Source organism: Chroicocephalus ridibundus, chromosome 2, assembly GCF_963924245.1.
Source record: "Chroicocephalus ridibundus chromosome 2, bChrRid1.1, whole genome shotgun sequence".
NCBI classification, from domain to species: domain Eukaryota; kingdom Metazoa; phylum Chordata; class Aves; order Charadriiformes; family Laridae; genus Chroicocephalus; species Chroicocephalus ridibundus.
The window spans coordinates 157,121,444-157,145,737 of record NC_086285.1 but is presented as its reverse complement, the minus strand read 5'-3'; the positions used below and the strand labels follow the sequence as shown (position 1 = coordinate 157,145,737).

General features: G+C 42.1%; 1 protein-coding gene across 2 annotated transcripts; it reads right to left on the bottom strand.

Annotated features, from left to right (window-relative positions):
- Positions 1-3,550: 3,550 nt before the first annotated feature.
- SQLE (squalene epoxidase) lies at positions 3,551-23,537 on the bottom strand. Of its 2 annotated transcripts, none has more exons than XM_063327524.1 (12): positions 23,347-23,537; positions 22,616-23,102; positions 20,263-20,515; positions 19,793-19,973; positions 17,084-17,180; positions 12,140-12,253; positions 10,479-10,650; positions 10,098-10,193; positions 9,386-9,528; positions 8,441-8,537; positions 7,833-7,920; positions 3,551-7,053 (listed from the first exon to the last, which is right to left on the bottom strand). In XM_063327524.1, the coding sequence occupies exons 2-12, from the start codon at positions 22,898-22,900 to the stop codon at positions 6,861-6,863; spliced, it is 1,719 nt and encodes a 572-aa protein (XP_063183594.1). In that variant the 5' UTR covers positions 22,901-23,102; positions 23,347-23,537; the 3' UTR covers positions 3,551-6,860. The 2 variants fall into 2 exon arrangements, with proteins under 2 accessions (XP_063183594.1, XP_063183595.1); XM_063327525.1 differs by having other exon boundaries at positions 22,616-22,965.
- Between the last annotated feature and the right edge of the window lie 757 nt (positions 23,538-24,294).

Sequence of the window (24,294 nt, the reverse complement as noted above, 5' to 3'; positions counted from 1 at the left end):
CGTTCTCCAGCACTTCAATGGCTGTACCAGGATAAAAGATTTTGAAGCCTCAAGCATCCAAGTGGCTCAATCACAGCCGGCTTTTAAGGCCAGTGTAATACACCAGGCTAATGCAGGCACAATCTCATTTCCACCCACTCCTGCCTTTTAAACCTTTGAACGCTGTGTTCTTCTCTACCTTGCCTTTGGCAAACAGGCACTTGTGTTTACTTGTCCAAATACAATTGAATAAAATCAAGATGATCCTTTCTACAGGTAGGCCAGTCCTTAAAAGCAGGTTATAAGGATCTTTTAGCTATTTAGGATATTTTAGCAGCTCCTCAGAATATTGTCCCAGGCCACTGAAAGAGTCTCCTTGGCAGCATTGGGCAGCGATGACTGGTAACACGGAAGTTCAAGAGGACAAATGCCTTCACATTGCAGGCGTTAATTTATCTGATTATAAAGTTGGTATGTGACAAATAGAGTAGCGGACAGGTGCCATGTAGGCACTACATGGAGTAGAATGATGCCAGGTGATGCTGATGTGGTTAGACGCGTGAAAAGAAGAGACCTCTGATTTAAATGCCCCAAGCTGGTCTTGCAAATAACATCTATCATCTGCGCGATCTGTTTCTAGAAGGAAATAGCTCTGAACAAGACGAAAAATGCAGGCACCAAATACATTATTGAGAGACAGAGAGGGTCTGGGCATGCTCTACAGCGATTAGCAAGTGTGTTCTGTGTACAGAGGAAACCACAGTAAGTCGACATCCAGTTTCCACCGCCACGTAATCACCTGTGGTCACCGAGTGACCATACGGCCAAACCTGAGCCACAGCGGTGCTGCTTTACTGCTCACCTTCGACAGAGATAAAGGCAACTGGAGTTGAAAATTCAGGTGCTGGATCTGATTTGTGCCTGGTGATGGCAGGAGAAATAGAGACCTTGAAGAAAAATGCAATATAGGCAGCAGTTATTGGTCAGAAAAGCTTTCTGGCCTGGGGCAAGGTACCAGGGAGCACAGGTGACCCCCGGCAACCCAAGGCAGCCTGTGGCAGAGGCTTCTCCCACCCCCTGTTGGTTCCCACTTGAAAGATAAAACTCAACTAGAAAAGGCAGCATAAGGCTCAGGGTTAATAGAATCATTTCCAGCCACTGGAGGTGGCAATAAGGACTCCAGAGAAGATGGAGGCAGGGACACCGGAGGTTTCCTGCACATGGTGATACCTCATCTCAAATGCCTGCAACGGGATGTGCATCAAAATGTGATCATTGTCAAAAAAATTTCAATCCACATCTCAAAAACCAAAGCAAAGATTAGCCAAGGTCAAAGCACATCCACCACATTCTCAAAATAGCAACCAGTTTCTTGCTACCAGTGTCCTCTTCTGCAAGAGTTTCCTCCAGCAGACACAAGGGCGAAGGACTTGATAAAACGACCGCTGTCCTGGCATGGAAAATGCAGAGGCAGCAAATATGTCCAGTCATAAGGAAGGTGGTAAAGCTTCGTAACCTAAAACCTTAATAGCAGGTTTTAATTTATGTCGAAATATAGGTGAGGGATACGTTTATGCCATACTTCCCACACAGAAAGCATATGAACCGGTCGTTGCTGGGCTTGGCCCTGTGCCTGGGAAGTCCCATGTGGACATTTGGGTCCGGGATCTCAGTAGTGACTCCACAACTTCATAGAACGTGTCAGGACCCACCCTGGGATGTAGGAACCTCCTGGCACAGCACGGCTCCCACCCGAAACAGGGCAGCCTGACACCCTGTGTTGGCAACGATCCCTACTCCATGCTAATCCCCTTCCCCTCCAAATCACTCCCAGGAGATGCTTGGGAGAGCACAAGCTGGCGTGTGCCGAGACCATTGCGGACAGAGCACCACCAGTGAAGGGGGACAGCCGGCTGTGCTCCTGCCGTGTCTCCCAGTGCAGATGAAGCCCTGATGCCAACACGCCACAGCTGGGACTATGAACCCTCACCCCGCTGTGACCTTCCCTTCCTCTCCTGCCCTTAGACAATCCAGTCTCCTGGCCTAGAAGAACCCATACAGTCAAACCCACACCAACACTAGGGCCGTAAGTAGACAGCACTTAGAAGTTGATATTTCTACATACAATTCTGTATACTTTTACTAGATAAAGTAAATTTTCAGGACCACGTATGTATCAGCCCTATATCAGGGCTGATATAGCCTGATATATATATATTTATAAATTTATATAAATATATATATATAAAAACCACATCTGCGTCTGAAGGAAACCAGCTGCATCACAGAAACCTGAAAAAGCAGTAGCTGCCCAAGAGCGACCTGCAGGTAAACAAGGCGTTAAGCTGAAGAAAACTCAAACGTTCCCATGAAAAAACAAATTAGCCACTGTAATAGCATAGGTGGAACCATTTAAAATCGTGTATGAGAACACAACACACCCACTAAGCTGTCTGGTGCTTCTCCAGAATTGCTCACTACAGATGTACCTATGGCTCCTTTAACATTAACGAGCATTTCAGTGTTTGACCTACGGTTCTGCTGTTTGCGTCTGGCCGGCCTGGTAACCTGTGCTTGAAGACAAGCTCTAAAACCCAGCTGCGATACCAGAAGCCCCTTCTTCCATGGCTCTCCGCTCCCTCTTTACCTTCAGAAACTGATACCACCAAAGGGCCAAAGCTTCACCCTGCAGTTTCTCTTGACTCTGCCCGAAGCATTCCCCCTGCTCTGCCAAACATCAGCTGGTGCAAAGGTTCATTTCATGCAGAATTGTGGTTTTTTGCTTTAGCCCTTCACTAGCATTCTCCAACAACCTGTTTACCTTTTTGACCGCCGCTGTGAACTGAGTGGAAGCTTGCAGAGGACCAGTCATGGCCATTCCAGGACACCCACAGTCGGGTTCCACCATCAGGGTTATTTTTCCTATGTAGTTACTTGGCTTATATTAACCGTGGATTTCAGTTACTGTTTAAAATACCCCATCAGCTTTTATTTTCCATACCTTCAGTAACTTTGTCTCAGCAAACTCTGTCATGCTGCCGTTCAGCACGCACAGCACCAGAGCTTACGCAGCTCTTTGGAGCTCCACAGGGAACAATTTAGGAATTGCTGACATTATTTTCCATGTAGTAACGTCACACTGAACGAGCCAGAATTTCAGGATGCATAATTTATCAACTGCTTATATTGATTCTGGATTGAATGGTTTTTGCTTTTGTCCAGAATACACAAGCTGGTTCCGGAGAGCAATACGTGCAAGCACCGTGAGCCGAGCATGAATTACTGCCCTGCTGACGCAAAACCAGCATGCATCAACAGCACCACCGCAAATACCGACACGTAGGTTTTTAGGATATGTGAGCAGCCTTTGAAGTAGCACAGGTCACAGCTTCCACATGGAAACCAGTACGGGCAACATGCCCAAGGCACCTTCCCTACCTAACCTTACCTAACCCAGTCCTGTACTGCAGCACCTGAGTGGCAGAAGGCAGAGATCAGGCGTACGACGCGAGCCCCAGGGAGAAAGACAACACAGAAATCGGCATTGTCAGGGAGGGAGCAATCTGTTTTAATCATCCCCTTTTTTCCAGATCTCCACAGATGTTTGGAAACCCTAGTAGCAGCGCTGATGTTGCGCGGACTTCGGGACAGCTTGATTACAACCAAACTCAAGCGCGGTTCTTCAAAATGAAACCATTGTTCAACTGAAACAGAGCTGGGACAATGCAGGTGAGGAATAGCATGCGGTCCTTGTTATCAATGGTTGGTTTTTCCCCCTGAGTGTCCTGCAGATATCAACGTGATAGTTTTAAGTATAAAGTCTTCCAAGTGCTATTCAGACATCATTAACAAATCATTTAAATCTACAGAAAATGATGCACTCCTCTTTTCTTCAGTTGCAGAATTTAAGCCTCTATTCATGCGCTTCTCCAGAGAGGCACTGTAATTATGCTTGAGATTTTTAACATCACGTTATACTACCGCTGTCTCAGAAGCACAGTCAGGTCATAAATCACAGAATCCATCAGCTGATCCTGGACTAATCAAATGCTTTCTTTGTTCCAGGTGATTAAAGTGAAGCTCGGAGGAAAACTACCACCACTCTGCCTTTTACTTGCTTGCGCTGGAGCTAGGGAAGGCATTAAGCATGGGCACAGACTTCTCACGTGGAATCCAACACCACATGCCTGCACTAGCAGACTTTTTAAAGTTGTAATAAAAACCCCTCTCATTGCCCCATATATTTTCCAGGAAAGGGCTTGTTCAAAACAAAACAAACCCCCAAAAACAGAAGACCAAGAACACTTAAGCTACATGATACAAATTTCTCAAACAAGCTCCAAGTAATGTGACACTTGCACGCATGAACCAACTCCCCACCTATGAACGAGCCCCCAGACCAGCAGAGAAGGCAGCTACAGTTTCCTCTTTCCTCCCCACCGCTAGGAGGTTCTCACAGTCCTGCACCACCTCACGAGCTACAACCTCATCACCAGGTATTGCTGCTTCTCTTGTTCCTTCTGCTCTCTGGGTTAGCTGCAGCTGTCACTGGTCCGGGAATCCGGGAATAACCCCATACACACGATGCGTGTCGCACGTGCCCACAACACTTACCAAAGCACACTGCTTTTTTAATACCGTACAGGACGGTATTAAATTCTGCAGGCTGAAAATCCACAGAACTAACCTCTTCAGTTTGCAGGTATATATTGGGTACAACTCGTGACTTGTCTATGTGTGCATTTTGTTCCTCTCAGATTCTGAATCATGCCTGTGACACATCTTTCCTGGCATATCGCTTCCCTTTGCTGCATGCAGATGTCAAAAGTGAAAACCAGGGCTCTTACAGACTGTCTGCTGCTTGCTTTGGATAGCAACGTTAGTGGCCATTTTACCTATAGACATTGCCCGCTCACTGCCAACTTTACCCTTCTTGTTCTCTCCTTCATCTTGTCCTGACAAGGCATGTAACCATTTCATCTGTCATATTTTCAGGTTGCTCTTCCTTACACATACATGCAAGATTTTTCTCTCCCCCAAGGTAATTTCCAACAAGTGATCCTTACCCCCATCGTCAAGACACTGAACCAGGCACGGGGTTCAAGAAAAGAAAAGAAAAGAGAAAAAAAGAAAAGCTTAAACACATATGTAAATTTAAGCACACTGGTATTTCCTGTTAAATCAGGACTTAACAAAACTTATTAACCAGAGATACACAACAAAAAAAAAAAAATAATCTACAAGTATCACAACTTTTTATTTAAGTTAGCTGAGGATGTGTATTTGGCTCAGGATTGTTTATCCTTGACTTTAAAGAGACTGACTGCAAATAATATAAAAAAAATAGAAAATGTAAAATTAATCAATATTTTCAAAATTGCCACAAATTTTGAAAACATTTGTATAAATTCTGCAAACTTTGTATACCCTTAAAGGGGCATAATTTAGTTACCGTATATTTGAAAACATTAGTACTTCACCCTAAAGGCTAAACATAGACATATTTATGATGCATGTAATTTCAAGAGGGTATCAAAAGTGACATGGTTAGAAAAATATACATACTTTTGCTTCTGGAAAAGAAAATACTAAAACCGCCTCTCCTCAGATTTTTTCACAGTTCAACATAAAGTGTATGTTTATATACAGCTTCTGCAATCTGTCATTTTCAAGATATAGTCAAAGTTTCGTCAGTACAGAAAAACGTGCTCCGTTACTGCTCTATAACCTGTTGGCCGCGCTGATGCGTGATTGTTTAGGCAAGCCAAAAGAGGAGAGCCATACAGCAATGCACAAAGCAATCGTAAGAAAGGTAAGGAAAAATGAAAATATGCAAGAAAAAAGGAAAGCAAGTTGGTAAAGATAACATTGAGAGGAATAGTGACCAGCAGTAAGAGACATGAACTCTTCAGTAGCATGCAGTAATTTCTACAGGAAACAAACCATACTCCAAGTATTAAAAGGACACTTTCGTGGCACTTGTCGTGAATTCTAAGGAGTAGTATTAAAGATTACTTTACTGTCTACTGGAAATTGCCTGGACGGAATTTGTCTCAATGAATGTGGTTTGCTGCTGTGCTTCAGTTCATGGCAGTGTTAAACTTCAATTGCACACGCACCAAGTCAAGCAAAAGAACCCCCCTAAGCTTTTAAAAGGAAGAGAGATAGGAAGAAAGTTTCGAAAACATGTGCTTTCGGTACCTGAGTACAGTACAGTGGCCAACATAATTGGGGTTTGATTCTTACTTGTTTAAATTAATTCTGGTGTAAAGAATGATTTCAGAAGAGCAACATGGCATTTGCAATGGAAGTGGCTGAAGCTGTATACAGTGACACTTCAAGATCTGAAATCCTTTACAGTGTCCTTTTAAGTGTCAGTAGACGAGAATCTTTGCTGCAACTGAAAAAGAACCGAGGCAAATCCTGATGAAGTAACCCAAATCAAGAATGTTACAATATTTCACAGTAATAAAGAAACAGTCTATGGAACTACTGAACAGAAAAAAGCATGAAGGATAATAGCAGCATATTGTTTACACTTTTCACTTTTCAGTTTATTAATATTAGTGGTGCACTCGGCAATGGATAAAGCAAGGAATGAAATTCTGACAAAACTGGCAATTATCTACCACATGTCAACACTTAATTATGGTCCTTGTAAACAGCTAACTCCTTTTTGAACTTTAATTGCAAAGAAAAGAATATTTACATATAATATATATGTATACAAGCACAAAACCAAAATTAAGTCAAATCCTTATCAAGGAAATCACATTTTGAAGAGAAGAAAACATAATCCAATATTAAATAGTGCATGTCCAAAGATTTTGAAGGCATCGTGATTTTCATGTTTTCTTCCTCCAGTCATTTCCCCCTGGGTTCTAATAGACTAAACACTTCATTTCAGAGTAAATAAGTGGAAATATTATAGAACAACTCCGGTAAAGAATAGCTCCACTACTGAAAAACGCTCGAGGCATGGTGATCCAGGACTCTGACTTAAAGCAAAAATAAACAGCGTATAATGCCACCGCAAAGAAGTGGCCAATCAGTACCATTGGTTTAGGAGATAACCTGTATTAAAAATAAAAAGATAAACCACATAAATAAATGGGATTATAAAGCACTGACAAATTTTCATTTTACAAACAGACATCTCCACTCAAGATTACACACTGTCTTCTGATTTAGGCAGCTCTGGTCCTACCATCTCAACTTAAAAATATGAAGTTGGTTGTCTTGGAGCTGCTACACACTTTGTACTCCTTTTGATAGTAGAGCCAACATAGACTGCTGCTTTCTCTTCATTTCCAGCAGTCTGTGTCTACCTTTATCAACCCCCAGGGCATTATTCTCCACAGGCTCTACCAATTTTAGCTCTCATTCCAAAAAAGGAGAAATATAAGAGCACACATTCTCAAAGTAGTATGATTTACTGTGCATTCACTACTTTCTGAGGGGTCATTCAAAACACCTTGAGAGTTACCAATTTCCCTGTTCCTTGCGTTCTTTTATGGGAGACCTCATCCTTCACTATTCTCAACTTGTCAAGCATGAAACGTCTCCACGTGCTCCTCTGTTAGTCTGGACCTTTCTACCTCATTCAAACACCCATGCCACCTACATTAACTCCTCTCCGGCTTTTAGTGGTGCTTTTTACAAAGCAAAAAAAAAGTCAGCATTTAAAGACATAGCTTCTAATAAAGCTCCAACCTTTACTATAATTCTAAAAATATAGGCTCTTGTGGACCATTCTCCCTGTGCAGAGCTGACTGAAAGCAAAGCAGAGTCTCACAGAGGCTCACAATACTCGACCCAGCTGACAGTAACTAGTACCAGTGCACTGAACTTACACAGACAGCAATCCAACAGGACCCGAGACACATTCCCCACCAAGTCTGAAGTAATGGAAACAGGCTTTCTTTAGCTGATGCAAGGAATCTACAAAAAGAATTAAAACGACTCAACAAATATATTCAACACATACCAAAAACTTTTTCAGCATACACAACAGTGATATTAAGTCTAGGACTTTGGTACCTGTTGTGCTGTTAAATTCAGATGGATTTTGAGCTAGTTTTATTTAACTAAATGACAGTCTTACAGAATACCTGCATATTCTTCGATACTAACTGACACAAGAATAAGTGCTCTCTGTCTGTCTTTATTGGTGCATTTTTTGTCTGTTTTTTTAAATACTAGCTCCAGACTTTCCTTCACGTTGCTAAAACTCAGTTTACATAACACTGGAACTAAACAACTAGATAGAGAACACAAGCTAACTCATTAAAACCCTTTGATTGATATATTTTTAATATATATCAATATACATATATACATACACATACATACATACACACAAACAAATGGATATATGCTCATACACATACACGTTCCCACCCCAGGCATATTTATTTACCAATTTGTAATTAGTCATAAGTTATCTTTAAAATATAGTTACCATCTGTAGCAGCAAAGAGTTCATAAAGTGCCTGGGCAAGAACATTCACTACAAAAGAATGAGATTTTCTTCTTGACCAGTAAAATGTTCTTTTTGCCTAAAAAAGGAAAAAAAAAAAATTCCATCAGAAATTCCATCAGAATACCATTCAAAAGATTCCCAAAGAGGTGGTAAAAGTCATAGTCATGTGAAAACGTAGAGTGGGTTCAGCGATAGACTAGATGGGTTCCAAGCTAGGTCATTAAGAAACTTTGGAGACTTGTTGAACCAGTTATCTAGGGCCCTCTAACACTGAATATAGGGGAGGGAAGGAAAAAAAAAAAAAAAAAAAAAAAAGGTAGTTCAGGGTGGGCTTCATCTCATTCTATAGTAGGTGGCTGGGGTAGGTCTATGGGTCTAAATCTCACTGAAATAATAAACCCAGCATCAACACTGATAGTGCCGATTCCCGGGAAAGAAGGACGTCTTCTAACTTACTACTGTGAGCTTAATGCAGCAGGTAAGAGGCTAGTGGATCATTGAGACGCCTCTTGAAAAACTTGATACACATGCTCATTATTCTCCAAGTACCACTCACACCAGTGTAATGGTTCAAACCCATTCTGCCTAAAATCAATCTACTTTACAAGTACACTACTAATATGGGAATATCAGAATATACTGGCAAAGCATGCTGACTAGGCACAGCACGCCAGTCTCCTTAAGCAAAAGAGGACAGGTCAGTAACCACAGTTTTGAATCCAGCTTTCGCCACACAGCCATACCGCTCACAAATCATAGCTCCACTTACTGGTGAATGCCTAACGTATGATTTATTTATTTAAACATTTGAAAACTGCTGTGCCTTGCTAATAACTTACATGTCCCCAAGTTGCCCAAAAATCAAAAGCGTGTCATTAAACTGCAGCAAAAGCTGCCTAAAACAAGTCCAAAATAAAGCTTTACCTTAAGAATGTCAGAATCTTCATAAAGGTCTGGGATATCCTGGAGCAAACATCTCCATATTTTAACATCATTTAAAATTACACTCATTCCTCCACCAGTTAGAGGGTGTCTTATATTATATGCATCTCCTAAAAGAAGAACACCTAGGTAGAAGAGAAAAATTAATGGGATACTGCATGACCATTACATACTCTTAGAACTCAAACCCTCCAGTTTTTTAAAAATCAAGCTTACTAATAATTAATTCCCACCAGACAATAAGATGAATAACAACTAGAAATTAAAAAAGAAAAATGAAGGGAAAAAAGAAGGATGTCTTGAAATTAATAGGCTTAAAAGGCCTTTAAGACGACCCAGGTAAAAATCTTTTTTCCCTATAGATATGCATGTGTGTGTCAAAGAATACAAACACACTTTTCAAGGTAATTTCTTCCCTTCTTTAATCAAGTTTTCCTTAAAAAGACCACATTTGTATGAGCTTGAGCAATTGAGTGATTTGAACTTAAAAATAAAGCAGGCACTGATTTGAAGTCTGGTGTCGATATAAACATTCCAGTTAAACTATGCCGAAGGTACATATTTTCAACACACTATTTTTCATAGAAGAATGACACAGTGGTATTGGACAGCAAACATACATCTATGATAACAAAACCATAAGTCCCAGAAGTTTATAATGCCTTTTCCCCTCCTTTTATTTCATAATACACACCTTTTTTGTTAACAGCTGAAGGAGGCAAGAAGCTGGCTGGCATGGTCCTTAAACGATCATTCTGAACCGCTATTAAGAATGGTTCCTTTAAGTGATCTGCAATAACCAAATATTTTAGTTATGCTACTTAGAGTCTAAAATAATTTGCACAAAACCCACTTTAACCTCTTCTTAGAGATATAACCTCTCTGAATTGCTAATCTCACAGATGTGAGCTGAATAAAGTGTTATTTGATGTTGAATTGAAGAAGAATGAGTGGTTACTGAAACAGTAACTGCATACATGGAAAAAGTCCACACAGTTCAATGTATTCTGTGAAAGGTGCCTCTTTTAGTACATTTAATTGTGGCAATTATGGATGGAAATCTTTCTAGGCTTACCAGGTAGTTGCGGATGAATGTTCTCAATCATGTATTCTTTTAAATTTTTTGGCATTTCCCCTCGAATGTCAACAAGGACCCGAGTCTCAGTTGAAGAAATCTGATAGATTAGCACTGGACTAGTTTTAGCTAAAACAAGTTCAGCATAATTAGCTTTAAATTGTGGTGCATCCTTAAAAAGATAAGAAGGGGTAGAAAGATTGAGACTAATTAATGAAAGGATATTAAAACTTCAGATATACAAAATCATTGTCTGAAATACACTGTACTCTGTTCTTAAAACCAGAAATCTAACTTTCAACAAAAGGTTTTTTTACATCTGCCTCACAGTTGCTTAAAAGTGTTTTAAGAGTTGAAAGCCTGCTCTTTAACTGTACCAAATATGCTAAATCTGACATAACAAGTTGAGCTATCCTAGAGCTGGTATAGCGTATGCATCAATAATTTAGGAGTTAAAACATAGGTCAAAATTTCCAAGCACTCCTCAAAAGGACACAGAAACTGATATAACAGCTGGATAAATATTTAAAAGCATAGTTCTAATTGATTCTGTTGGAAAGCATTTTTTATTAGAATTCAAGACAATCCTTACAATAAAATGTCAATAGTTGCTTTAAAAAAGATATATAAATAAAGGCTTGACTCTTTCATACAGACGTTCTTTATGTAAACTTTTGTGGCTCTATTAACAATTGGCAAGTCTTTCTTGCTAAAATCTCCTTCCACAGACTTCTGAACATTTCTCTCTCACTTTAAAAAGCTCTGCTATAAAAGTCTCTTCTGTATGAGTTCATATGAACAGGTTCTATAGGTACCTATACATTCGGATGGAAAACAAAACAAAACCCCACTAAACAGTTAACAAAGAGAGAAAAAATGCATATTGAGAAGACAGCATGTGAAAGTTTTCCAAGGACTGATAAGCCCTAGAGACCAGCAACCCTGTGGAATCTAGAAGAGCTAATAAACTTAGGACACCAAGAGTCGGCTGAGTCAGTATAAGGCCACCAGCCCACATCAACAATAGCTTGTGTGACACCACCCAAAAGGGTGGTGGCTGCTGTATGAGACAGAGAACACAGCATGCAGGATTACACAAGCACCTGAGGCACCCTTCAAACACCAACTAGAAGCCCCTGGAATACCACTACAACCTACTTCCGAGTATATAGTCAGGGCTGGCCTTCTGAGGACTGCCCAACCCAGTAGCTGTGAATGTAAGAGTGAAGTATGTGAGTGAATAACTCAACATGTATGTGAATACTTATCTGCCATTAATAATTGCAGAGTGATTCTGTTGATAACAGCAACTTAATGAATAAAAGGTGCTAGAAAAAAATATTCATTGTTACCTGTTGTCCCCACCCCAGCAGAGATACTTGAACTCCTTTTATGTATCAGGTAAAAGCAATTTACAAACCTTTCAGTTTGTATTTAGTATTACCTAAATACAGTAGGTGTTGGTATCACCTTGCAGTGATCTTTCTAAGAACACTTAGATGCTGCAAAGCCTCTCTAAGACATCAGACCCTTCTCATTTCTCAGTGTAGACCACAAACAGCCAAATAACAAGAATGGTCTACAATATAATCAGTGAAATTCAGACCCACATCAAGACACAGTAGCATACTGGCTTATATGGTGTCATACATAAAAGTTACCTTCAAAATGCAACCAACAAAATGGGATGAAACAGTAACTTTGTTGAAGACCAAGTTTTTTCTAAACTTGGAGAAAAGTCCATCAGCTACAACAGTAAGTGGTGCGTGAAGTTCCTGCAGCATGGAAGGAGGGGAAAAAAAAAAAAAACAAAAAGGAAAAAAGAGATATGACATTTTCAATTTTATTTCAGAACAGTGGGAAACAACTCCTAAACCCTCATAATATATCTAATAAGAAATAATGTATTTTTGCTTTTTGCTTTCCTCATCTTAATTTAACTCCATTTCCTCTATGAGTTTTTCAGACATGCATTCACATAACACAGTTGTGGTGACTGTGTAGGAACTTGTATAAAACAAAGACCAGAAAGTAGAATAATTGCATCCATCAGCCTATAACACTCTTCAGGAGAAAAAAGGAAAACAAAGACATTTTAAATGAAAGAACGATGCATAAGGAACTGAACAGAAACAAATCGTAATGAACTAAAACTAAAATGCAGTAAGCGTACCAAGACTTTCTTTAAAAGACCAAGCAGTGAACTCTGAGCAGTCTGTAGTATGCTTAGGAACGATAAGCACAAATAGTGTATATAGACAAAATACAAAATATAATCCGAATAAACTGATTAGGTTCAGCCTGAACGTATGCACAAATTCCTAATGTTTAACAAACACGTTGTTCTCTAACATGAACAAATTATTCTGATCGCTAAAATACATTTTTAAGCAGTTTTTGCTATAGTAATATAACAACATTATTAGAGTAGAAAACATTTAAGAGGTAGATGTTTCCTTCTACCTAAAGCTTTCTCATTGTCAGTATATTCAGTGATTTAACTGTAAATGACTATAGATTTACACTGAGTGTTAATCCTTGGCCTTCAATAATCTCATACATTTGACATGAGCAGAAAAAATTATTTTCCTTTTAACTTTCAGGATGTAAGTAACAAGGCAAAAAAGAGTGCTGTGTTTCATTAGTACTCCTGAGAAATATTTCACTATTAGAATCATAGAATCATAGAATTGCTGAGGTTGGAAGGGACCTTTAAGATCATCGAGTCCAACCTTTAACCTACCCTGACAAAAACCACTTCTAAACCATGTCCCTAAGTGCCCCATCTACCCTTTTTTTAAGCACCTCCAGGGATGGTGAATCCACCACCTCCCTGGGCAGCCTATTCCAATGTTTAATAACCCTTTCAGTGAAAAAATGTTTCCTAATATCCAATCTAAACCTCCCCTGACATAACTTGAACCCGTTTCCTCTTGTCCTATCACTTGTCACCAGGGAGAAGAGGTCAGCCCCCATCTCTCTACACCCTCCTTTCAGGTAGTTGTAGAGGGTGATAAGGTCTCCCCTCAGCCTCCTCTTCTCCAGGCTAAACAACCCCAGCTCCCTCAGTCGTTCTTCATAAGGTTTGTCCTCCAGACCCCTCACCAGCTTTGTAGCCCTTCTCTGGACACGCTCCAACACCTCAATGTCCCTCCTGTAGCGAGGGGCCCAAAACTGAACGCAGTACTCGAGGTGGGGCCTCACCAGTGCCGAGTACAGGGGGATGATCACTTCCCTAGTCCGGCTCACCACACTATTCCTGATACAGGCTAGGATGCTGTTGGCCTTCTTGGCCACCTGGGCACACTGCTGGCTCATATTCAGCCGGCTGTCAACCAACACCCCCAGGCCCTTTTCTGTCGGGCTGCTTTCGAGCCACTCTGCCCCAATCCTGTAGCGCTGCATGGGGTTGTTGTGACCCAAGTGCAGGACCCGGCACTTGGCCTTATTAAACCCATTGGCCTTGGCCCATTGATCCAACCTGTCTAGATCCCTCTGTAAAGCCTTCCGACCCTCAAGCAGATCAACACGTCCGCCCAGTTTAGTGTCATCTGCGAACTTACTGAGGGTGCATTCAATCCCTTCATCCAGATCATTGATAAAGATATTAAAGAGAACCGGCCCCAGCACCGAGCCCTGGGGGACGCCACTTGTGACCGGACACCAACTGGATTGAACTCCATTTACCACCACTCTCTGGGCACGGCCATCCAGCCAGTTTTTTACCCAGCGAAGAGTACACCTGTCCAGGCCATGAGCAGCCAGCTTCTCCAGGAGAATGCTGTGGGAAACAGTGTCAAAAGCTTTGCAAAAATCCAAGTAGATAACATCCACAGCTTTTCCCTCATCCACTAAGTGGGTCACCTTATTATAGAAGGATATTAGGTTTGATAGGCATGACCTGCCCTTCACGAACCCATGCTGACTGGGCCTGATCACCCTGTTCTCCTGCATGTGCCGTGTAATGGCACTGAGGAGGATCTGTTCCATGACCTTCCCAGGCACCGAGGTCAGACTGACTGGCCTGGAGTTCCCCGGATCCTCCTTCCGGCCCTTCTTGTGGATGGGTATCACATTTGCTAACCTCCAGTCAGCTGGGACCTCCCCGGTTGTCCAGGACTGCTCATAAATGATGCGAAGTGGCCTGGCGAGCACCTCCGCCAGCTCTTTCAATACCCTTGGGTGGATCCCATCCGGCCCCACAGATTTGTGCACCTCCAGGTGCTGAAGCAGGTCCCTCACCGTTTCCCTTTGGATTAGAGGGGCTTCATTCTGCTCCCCATCCCTGTCTTCTAGCTCAGGGGATGTAAGCATTTGGTGAGCCAGTACGTGAATAGTAAATCCCTGCCTACAACGTGTTCTTCTACAAACAGTTCTCTCCTGCATAGGAATGGGACTCAGTCACTTGTGACACATGATCCTTACATCGAAGGGAAGCCGGACAAAACTAGACGGGCATAGGGCTGAGTAAAATAATATACATTTTGGGTCTCTGAGCTCATAGAAGTGAGCTTAGAAACAGTTCTAAGAGACAGCAAAGCTAACAAAACCTCTTTTCTATGGATTCCTGTCTCAGATGATTACAAGCTCTAATTATTCATGCAATTAGAGCAAGGTTACCTGCCCATATGGGTTCCCTGGTGTCTAATTCATGCTACAATTTTTCCAGTCAACACACTAAGACCTTTCCTCTAATCAGTTGCCTGGCTTTGATAAATTTTTTGACTTTACTTTTAGCATAGTGGCTGATTTCCACCTCATTTAAGAGAATAAAAATCTCAAAAGTAATATGTTGGACAATGGGGACAGAGAGAACAGAAAAATGCAAGACACATAACATAGATCAGCCGCCTTTCCTTATGAAAGCAGCCTAAGGAATGAAAACACACTTTGCTTTTGGTTTTTGTTTTCCTAAGTAGTTTCCCAGCTGTAAAAAGTCACTAGGGAAACACAGAAGAAATGTTGAGCAGAAATTTCTCATACTAGATTTCTACAATCAAAGGAGATGTAGGAGCATGAATAATACAGCTCTTTCCAGACACACAACTTCAGCATTCAAAGCAAAACATTAATTTGCTTATCCCCATTACACAGATAGGAAACTCAAAGCCTTAAGAACAAAATCCATGCTGTTAGGAAAGATGTAGGCTAAAACACTGGTCACCTTACTGCTGGTCAAGTCAGTCATACGTAACATTACAACAACAACAACAACATTACCCATAAATGTGTAAAGCTTAAAAACAAGCCTCAAAGCAAAATATGCACTCCCCTCAAAAAAAAAAAAAAAAAAAACAAAAATAGAAAAAACAACAAAACACCAACAAAAACCAAACAAAAAAACAAACCCCAAAAGTGCCCCCTTCTATACTGATGGATGATTAATTCCGTTGGATTTGGGAAAAAAAACCCCAACCAACAACACCCCTCCTCCAAACATCCTATCTTTGCAGTACCCGCATGTGATTCAATGGCTTATTCTACCAGAGTGGATTTCCTAATGTTTTATTCATTTTATATGACATTAAAGATAGACCAAGGAACAGGACTTGTAACTCCCACTACCTCCAGCTACCTCAAGAGGGGCCAAGGATGTTGTTTCCACTCAGGTCTCTTACAGCTTCCTACTTACAGCCTTCTGCCATCAACTGGGCTGAAATGCCATCAGCCTGAGGAGGGTCTAAAACCAGCTCTCCTAAATCCTGGGCAAGTACTTTTAAGAGGCTCTTTTACATATGGTTTTATACCACCATTTCCATTCCTAAATGACCTAAAGATGACAGATTTTGTTAGTAATGCTCAGAGCAGGATCTTCCAACTACTCAGGAACTTTCTCAATCTGGTATGGAGGGCAGCAGAGCGCAGACAGGAGATTCCCGTCTTCCCCATCAGAGCACATCTGAAGACACTGGATACATAACTTTAGGCAGCAAAGCAATTTTAAAGCCAACAAAGGAGGAAATTTCAAGTTTGTCTTTTCTGGAGAATCGGTAGCATGTCCAGAACTTCAGCACGTAGATACTACCTACATTGGTCTCTCCTAAACTTTTTCTTGTAAATTCATACAGTTTCATAGCATTTAGCCAACAGCTTAGCATTATTTGAGACAAAGAACATTAATCGAATCAGTGACGCAATTAAAATAGGCCAGAACTCTCTTTCTGTGATCCAAGAAATAACTAGACAGAGCTATCTCTATGAATAGGCACATATCTTCTTACTTTCAGACACATCAGTCAATGGTATGTGGAAATGTAGACAATTATACACAGGCAAAGCACAAATCTTAATATATTGGTTTTTCACTAGCAACTCTCAAAAGATTTAAAACCAAGACATGAATATTGAAATAAATAATGAACCGAATTCTCCAGAGACTATGAAAGCAGAAGCTGCCCAAGAAGTTATAACAAGAATTCCCATATACCAGGACTGTATCAACTAGAAAGTAATCTCCCTTTATTACAGTTTTCGCATTGTTGATAACGGCATTATTTCTGACCAGTACAGTTTTAAAAAATTATATATATACACACACACATATATAGAAACCCTCTATTCTCTCAATAGTTTAACAAAGACTGTAACAGAAAACGGTCTCTCACCTTAGTATCTCCAGTTTCTTTGTCCTTGTATTGAACACCCACGACGCAGTCATCTTCCTCAAGCAATTGTAACACAGTTCCCTCAATGAATTTTGCACTGAATAAAAATAAAATAGAAGTGTTAGAACAGAATGGAAGAGGATTAGTGATGCCAATATTTCAAGGCACTAGGCACAGAAGGAAAAGCAGGTTTTCACTAATCTTGTCTCTGCTGACACAAACACTTTGTTTAAACTTTACAAAGATCTGTGACCTTGACCACTTTCAGAAGCCGCATTAAATACCAAAAGTGCTTGTCATTAATTTCAATTCAATAATTGATACTTGAGAATATTCTAAAATGGTAGCGCTTATCTTAAAGACCCTACCACTTAGCAGAATCCCTAGCTGTGCTTCAGGTGTTACATGGCCATGTGAGAGATTCAGAGGAGTTTGACACATAATAACAATCAGAAATCAGGCAGCTGAACCTTCTCTGCTAAACAGTGGGAAATGCTGACAGCACAGGTGAGACCTAACTCCAAGCAGAACTTGGGAGCAAGATCCAAAGTAGCATTTCAACATTTAGAATGCACAGTATATAAAAGTGAGGTACCTAATTCTCAGAGTAGCCGAAAATCATCTAACCTGTTTAGGACAGAGACGACTAGCTTTTCAGTTCAAAAATTCAGGATACGCTTTTTTTTTTTTTTTTTGCTATTTTTGCTTTTAAAGTTCTGCTTATGTTTGGGGTTTGAACTGAGCATCGCTTAATTCTACCTCCCAACCAAAGCTATCTGGGGTTCACAAATTAAATCTCTGTAAACTTACATCCCTTGTTGGGTCTGAGCTGTTAGACCTGATCCCAGCAGTTCAGACTTAACAGCTTAAAATGGACAATCTCTCTCCCTCACAAATATTTTCATATCCAGATGGAATTCCACAATTTGGTGAAATGAGCTAAAGGTCCATGTGAGAATACAACAGTTTGGTATTTTAGGCTCTCAGAGGGAATATGAGCAACTGAATTCGTGTCTTTTCTACATGTCAGACAGCACAGAAATTTCAGAGCAGATCATGACTGGCTTAATTTGCCAGGCAACAGGCAGGTTGTCTGAACCAAAATACGAATGGTTATGCATAAGCATAACAGAAACTTCAACAGCAAGGGAGGGCAGCAACATGTCAGGTTAATAGCAGGTGAATCAGAGATCTGCAGATCCTATCAGCTTTAAATTTCATTTCAGTTGCTCCCTTCTTTTCTGGTCCTCACTCAGTGTAAAAATAATTAACTAAGGATGCCCTACCTCTTTTGTCTGCAAAATTAATTTTACTCATCTGAAATCAATTCATATTGCCTAGTACTTATAAGGAGGATATATTAATCGCTAACAATTACCCCCATATTTTCACAAGTTATGAGATGAAAAACAAAGCCTCATGGCACCATTAAGAGTTCTTGATCTCCCCCGCACGTTAACTTAACATGCAGTTTTCTATGCTACAATTAAAATGGAAAGCAAACATATACAAAATGAACACAAAGAGAGTATGGTAAAAGAGGAAACAATCGAATTCAAACCACAAACATCGGCTTTTGTAAGTTTCTGCTTCAAAGACTGTATACAGCTACTGGAGTTCTCCCGTAATTTGAACAAACTGGTGCCCAAGTTTCACTGAACTTGAAGCCTCAACAAGAAGGCTTTAGCTTGTATACCAAATAAACATGGTTTTCATTAATTTTAACTGTACTACAGAGCTGATACCTTTTAGTGCTAACTTTAATAATTCATATGATATAATAGATATGATAGGAGAAAGCAATTTTCCAGTTCAGAATAAAGACATGTAAGGTATAAAGATGATAATGCTATGCGTGTTTACCTTGTAAGCATTATTGGGGGGGGGGGGGGGGGAGAAAAAGACAAAACAAAACAAAAAAACACGCCACAGAAAACAGCACATAGAATCTATTCTGTTTCAATAAGTTTCCTTCTCATCTCTTGTATAAAAGAAAGCAATCAATCAGTTAAAGAGGAGATACCAAACACTAATTTTTATTTCATCAGGAGGGGAAGGTGTCTTCAAGGTTCTGAAAAACAGAAGTTACAAACTGTTGGAAGACCTGCTTCCCTTTACTGCTCTTTTCTGGTTATTTTGCTTGACTTCTTATTATCAGAAAAAGCAGAACAACATGCAAATGTGAAAGAAGCTTGATTTCTGGCATTGCAGATAACACCAGTGGAAAAAACAGATGCTCCTGTTCATTGCAGGAGGGTTGGACTAGATGACCAAACCACTCTATGATCCTAAGAAATGATACCAGGTTTGCCACTCATTTCTTGACCAAAGAAGCTCTACACATTGCTCAGTGAGATGAGATCACTTCTGTAAAACGCCATAGCCAAGAATCAATAGAAGAGAATCAACCCTTTACCCCTCAACTGTTCTCTTGCACTAATGGGACAGTACCTTGCCTAATATTTAAAGCCTATAGTCCCATAATTTAAAGATTAACTTGTCCCAAAGGCTAATGTATGATGTATATGCAACTCATGAACACGCCTACAGAAATCAGAGCAAGTAACTATATATAGCTGTTACATTCTCTCAGTCTTGTTCATTGCAGCCTTCTGTGTTGGGATAGAGTGAAATGTTTAAGGAATCTCAGGCATGCTGGGAACAGTACTTCTGAATCTCTGGATCACAACTGGTCTCAAGGTGACTCACTTGGACTCTGCCATAGCTGCCCTTCGGAGACCCATAATGAACTGGCCATGATGAAAAGATCTTCCACTCGCGACGCGGCCATCCTCAGATGTTGGATAAGGAATTTCAACCTCTGACTTGCTTTCTATGTCATGAACTATGTAACCATTTACTATTTGTGAATCAATACCTTCTACTGTATCTGCAAAATATAAGACAATATGCGAGTTTAAAAAAATCTTTAAGAAAGATTAATTATGTATCAAAAGAATTTCTTTACATGAGTTCACTTTTCTTAATCAAAACACACATGTTGAAGGATGAATATTTCCAAAATGGCAGTGTGGAAATACACAAGCAATTATAATTCAAATATTAAGCACAGATAATGTATTTCTTCACTTTCCCTGCAGGTATGCTTTTTCTAAAAACATAACTGAGTGTAGTAACTGTTGTGTGATAGATATATTTACAATTTGAAATGCACTCACCTTCAAGACCCAGGTCTCTAAGTGCATTAAAACCTCCAGGTTGCAACAATTCTCCAACTATCCTGTCAGGTTCTTTCAGATCCCTCTCTATCACAGTCACCTTTCTTCCATCCCTCGAGAGCACTGTGGCCAAGGAAGAACCAAGGACACCTGATCCCACAATGATAATTTCTGGATCATATTGGGGCGATAACGTTGTATTTGGAGCAGTCTCTGTCAGATATACATCTGGGAAGTTTACTTCTCTTTTACCCTTTAGGAAAAAAAGCCAACAAAGTTACATGTGCCAATGAGTCTGTACCATAACCCCATCAGAGAGCTGACTTTGGACTTGTTCTAGTTTGACCAGGGGACTGAGAGCATATCAGTAGCTGGAGAACATCTTCCAGTTTAGTTTTGTCCAAAATGAAATTAGTTGTACTCTACAATGCAACAAAGCCACAACAAGCAGAGGAAAAAAAGGAAACCAACACCCACACAAAAAAAAAATCAAAACACTTGCTTAAAACCACGCTGCTGATCAGATGGTTCCTATAAAAGGTGGTATGCCAAGGCTGTCCCATACTCTTGATCCATAAAGTAACATAACAATACCTTCATACTAGTGAGCTGCGACTACACAAAGGCTTTAGCACTTTGCAATGAAAAAGTCATCAGATTCACTGGAAAATGCATTTCTCTTTAGTTTTACGTAAGTGAACCTACCTACCAAAAAACCAGCTTATGGTAATACTCAGCATGGAAAAGTGTCAGCAGAAGCAGCTGTCTGGGAAACTATAAAGAAGCATTCCTAAAATGAAAACTCTTCAGACAGTCAAAGTATGGGCAAAATTACCATATGACTACATTTAAAACTGTCAAGAATTGACATACATCAATTACATATTAATTAACATATAAAATGGTACCTGAAGACAAACTATGTTACCGTACTTTCCCAATAGCATCTAAGCACATACACTTCAAAGTGAAAAAAAGTTGTAAGGGAAATTTTAGTGCAAACCTGCAAGTCATTTGTCCATCTGCTAGAACAGAGTCCAATTCACTCTTTCACAAATGCCTCAGCACTGCTGTGCTGACAGTGGTAAAAATACAATTGCATCAGTGAAACAAATGCCCAGAACAACACTGACACCAGGATTTCTAGTGGCATAGTGTTGTGTTTATATCTACAACGTAGCAAGGGTGTGCAAAAACTATCTGAATTCAGATAATAAAAGAAATTGGGGTAAAGGCAGGCTTTACCAGAAAAAAAAAAAAAACCACACAAAAACCCCCAAAATAAAAATCCAGAACCTTTGACTTGCAGCCAAAAATAATTTCAAATTCTTTTGTGCAAGGGGTCAGTGCCCAGCTGAAAATGCCGAGAAGCACACAGGAAAGTAGCCAAACAGTGCTGACAGAGGTACTGAATATGCATGTCCAGCTAAGCTCCAGCCACGAACTACAGCTCTCTCCACTGTCTCACTGGAAGTCTCACACTGGGCTCAGTAGAACAGACTGTCTGAGCTCAGATCCTGCAGCTATTGTAGAAGAAAAAATTTAGCAATACTTTTCAAATAAATCTATCTGCAGTTGTCTAGACAAATGTGTTTCATCCAGAAATATTAGGAAGCTGATCACAGAGCCACAGAATGGCTGAGGTTAGAAAGGACCTCTGGGGGTCATCTGGTCCAAACCTCGCCCCCTCAAGAAGGGTCAGTTAGAGCAGGCTGCCCAGGACTGTGTCCAGTTGGGTTTTGAATATCCCCAAGGATGGAGTCTCCACCACGTCTCCAGACAGCCTGTGCTAGTGCTTTGTCACCCACACTGTAAAAACGCGTTTCCTGACGTTCAGAGGGAACCTCCTGTGTTTCAGTCTGTGCCCATTGCCTCTGGTCCTGTCACTGGGCACCACTGAAAAAAGCCAGGCTCCATCCTCTTTGCATCCTCCCTTCAGGTATTTATATACATTGATGATATCCCCCCTGAGCCTTCTCTTCTCTAGGCTGAACAGTTGCAGCTCTCTCAGCCTTTCCTCAAAGGAGAGATGTTCCAGTCCTTCATCTCTACATCAGACTGGCAATTGAATATGTTTTTCTACTAGTATAATAATTCTTTACCACAATTCTTTCTTCAAATGCATTTGATTTGACTCTACAGAACCCCTGGTCCACCACTTAAATAAGTTTCACTGTTTCTTTTGCCATCCAAAACTAATACAAAGCACGACAAATCAGATATCCAGCATCTAAAAACAAATGCTCTCTAACCCTTTCTTAGCTTCTTTCCCCGACCAGGGCAGAGGGTCAGCAGCCAGAGGGAACAGGAGGAGGACATTGCACCCCACATGACACGTCTGAATTGAACCTACCTTTCTGGATTTGGGTTGTTCAACTTGCTGAGATCCTGGGGTGGGTTTTGCCCAGAAGAAGCCAACAAGCGGTAAAGTTGAGAGAACATCAGAGAGCATCCCCGGGTGGGTCTTCCGCTGCTGCTGCTGCTTGGGCCCCCTGAAGTGGTACCTGTACGATAGCAGCAAGCCAAGGGAGAAAAACACTAACACGGAGAGTAGCACCTCCTTGTTAGCGTAAGTCATGAGGTCTCCGCACTTTTTATACACGTAGATGAAGGAGGCGATACCCAGAAAGGTCCACATCGTGTTCCTGGTTGCTTTCTCCAAAAGTTTTCCTGCCGACAGATGCTGCCCAAAACGGGTTTCAGCTGGAGGTGTGAAAAATATACATATAGAGACGTAAAGACTTCCTTTGTGACGGAAGGGAGATCTCAATGAAAAAACAAGGAGCTCCACAGAACCCTGTAGAGGAGCAAGCCCCACCTCTCCGGGCTGCCACAGGAGCCTAAAGAGAGGTTCCAAAAATGCAAAAAAAATTAAATTTAATAATCAATATAAAACGTCTTCAAATCACCGAGATCCGCACAGCAGCGTAGGGCTTCCCCGCCCCAGCTACAGGGAGGGATGCGCAGCCCTTGCGGCGATGCGGCCGGAGCCTCCGCGCCCGGTGAGGGACGAGGCAGCGGCGTGAGGGGCCCGCCCCGGCAGCCCGTGACGCACCCGGGGGGTGGGGACGACTGATATTCTACCTGCTCGCCTCAGGGCCCCCCGCAGCCGCCGCACGGAGGGAGGATGCGGCTGCGGCTCTGCCTCCGCCCGGCCCGACTTCCCGCCCCGCCGTCCGGCAACCCGCGGCCCGGCGCCCCAGGCCCGGCGTCGCCTCACGGCCAGCGATGGCGGGGCGGGGGGGGATGAGAGCGGGCCGCCAGGTGTGGGAAGGGCGGGGCTATGCTAATGAGCAACCGCCTCCGCCTCTTTCTAGGGACCGCGCGCCCCGTGCCTCAGCAGCAGCGGGCCAATCGGCGGTGCTATGCCGAGATGGCGCTATGGCCGGGCGCCCAATCCGAGCGGGGGGAAGGCGGGGCTTTCGCCCGCCGGGCCGCTAGGGCGATGTGACGACAGGGATGGGGCGGGGCGGGCGCGCCGGGGTTGCCACGGTGACGGGATGAAGGGAGCTGCCGCGCGCTCCTCCCGAAGGCCGGTCGCGCGTGCGTGCTGCGCCGGGGCCTGGGGGGGCGGTGGGCGCGAGCCGGCGGGCAGCCGTGGTGCGGGGAACGGCGGCATCCAGGCGGCGACACCGCCGTTTCCTGCGCTCGGTTCGGCGCCTGCCGGGGGCGGGAGGCTGAGGGCGAAGAGCCCAAAAGGTGAGGGGAGCGGCAGTCGTTCGTCCCCGCCATGGTCAGTCCTGAGGGATGGCACCGTCCTGCAGCCTGAGGAGATTTTAAAACATGTTCCAACGGAAGAGTGTAAGGGTGTGGCTGTAGGACAGGCGGGGGGACGGGGCGGGCTGGCAGCCGCCCAGCTGCAAACTGGGCCCAGAAATGCAAAACCCGTGGGAGTACTGTGTCCAGTTCTGGGCTCCCCGGTTCAAGAAGGACAGGGAACTGCTGGAGAGGGTGCAGCAAAGGGCTACCAAGGTGATTAGGGGACTGGAACACCTCTCTTATGAAGAAAGGCTGAGGGATTTGGGTCTTTTC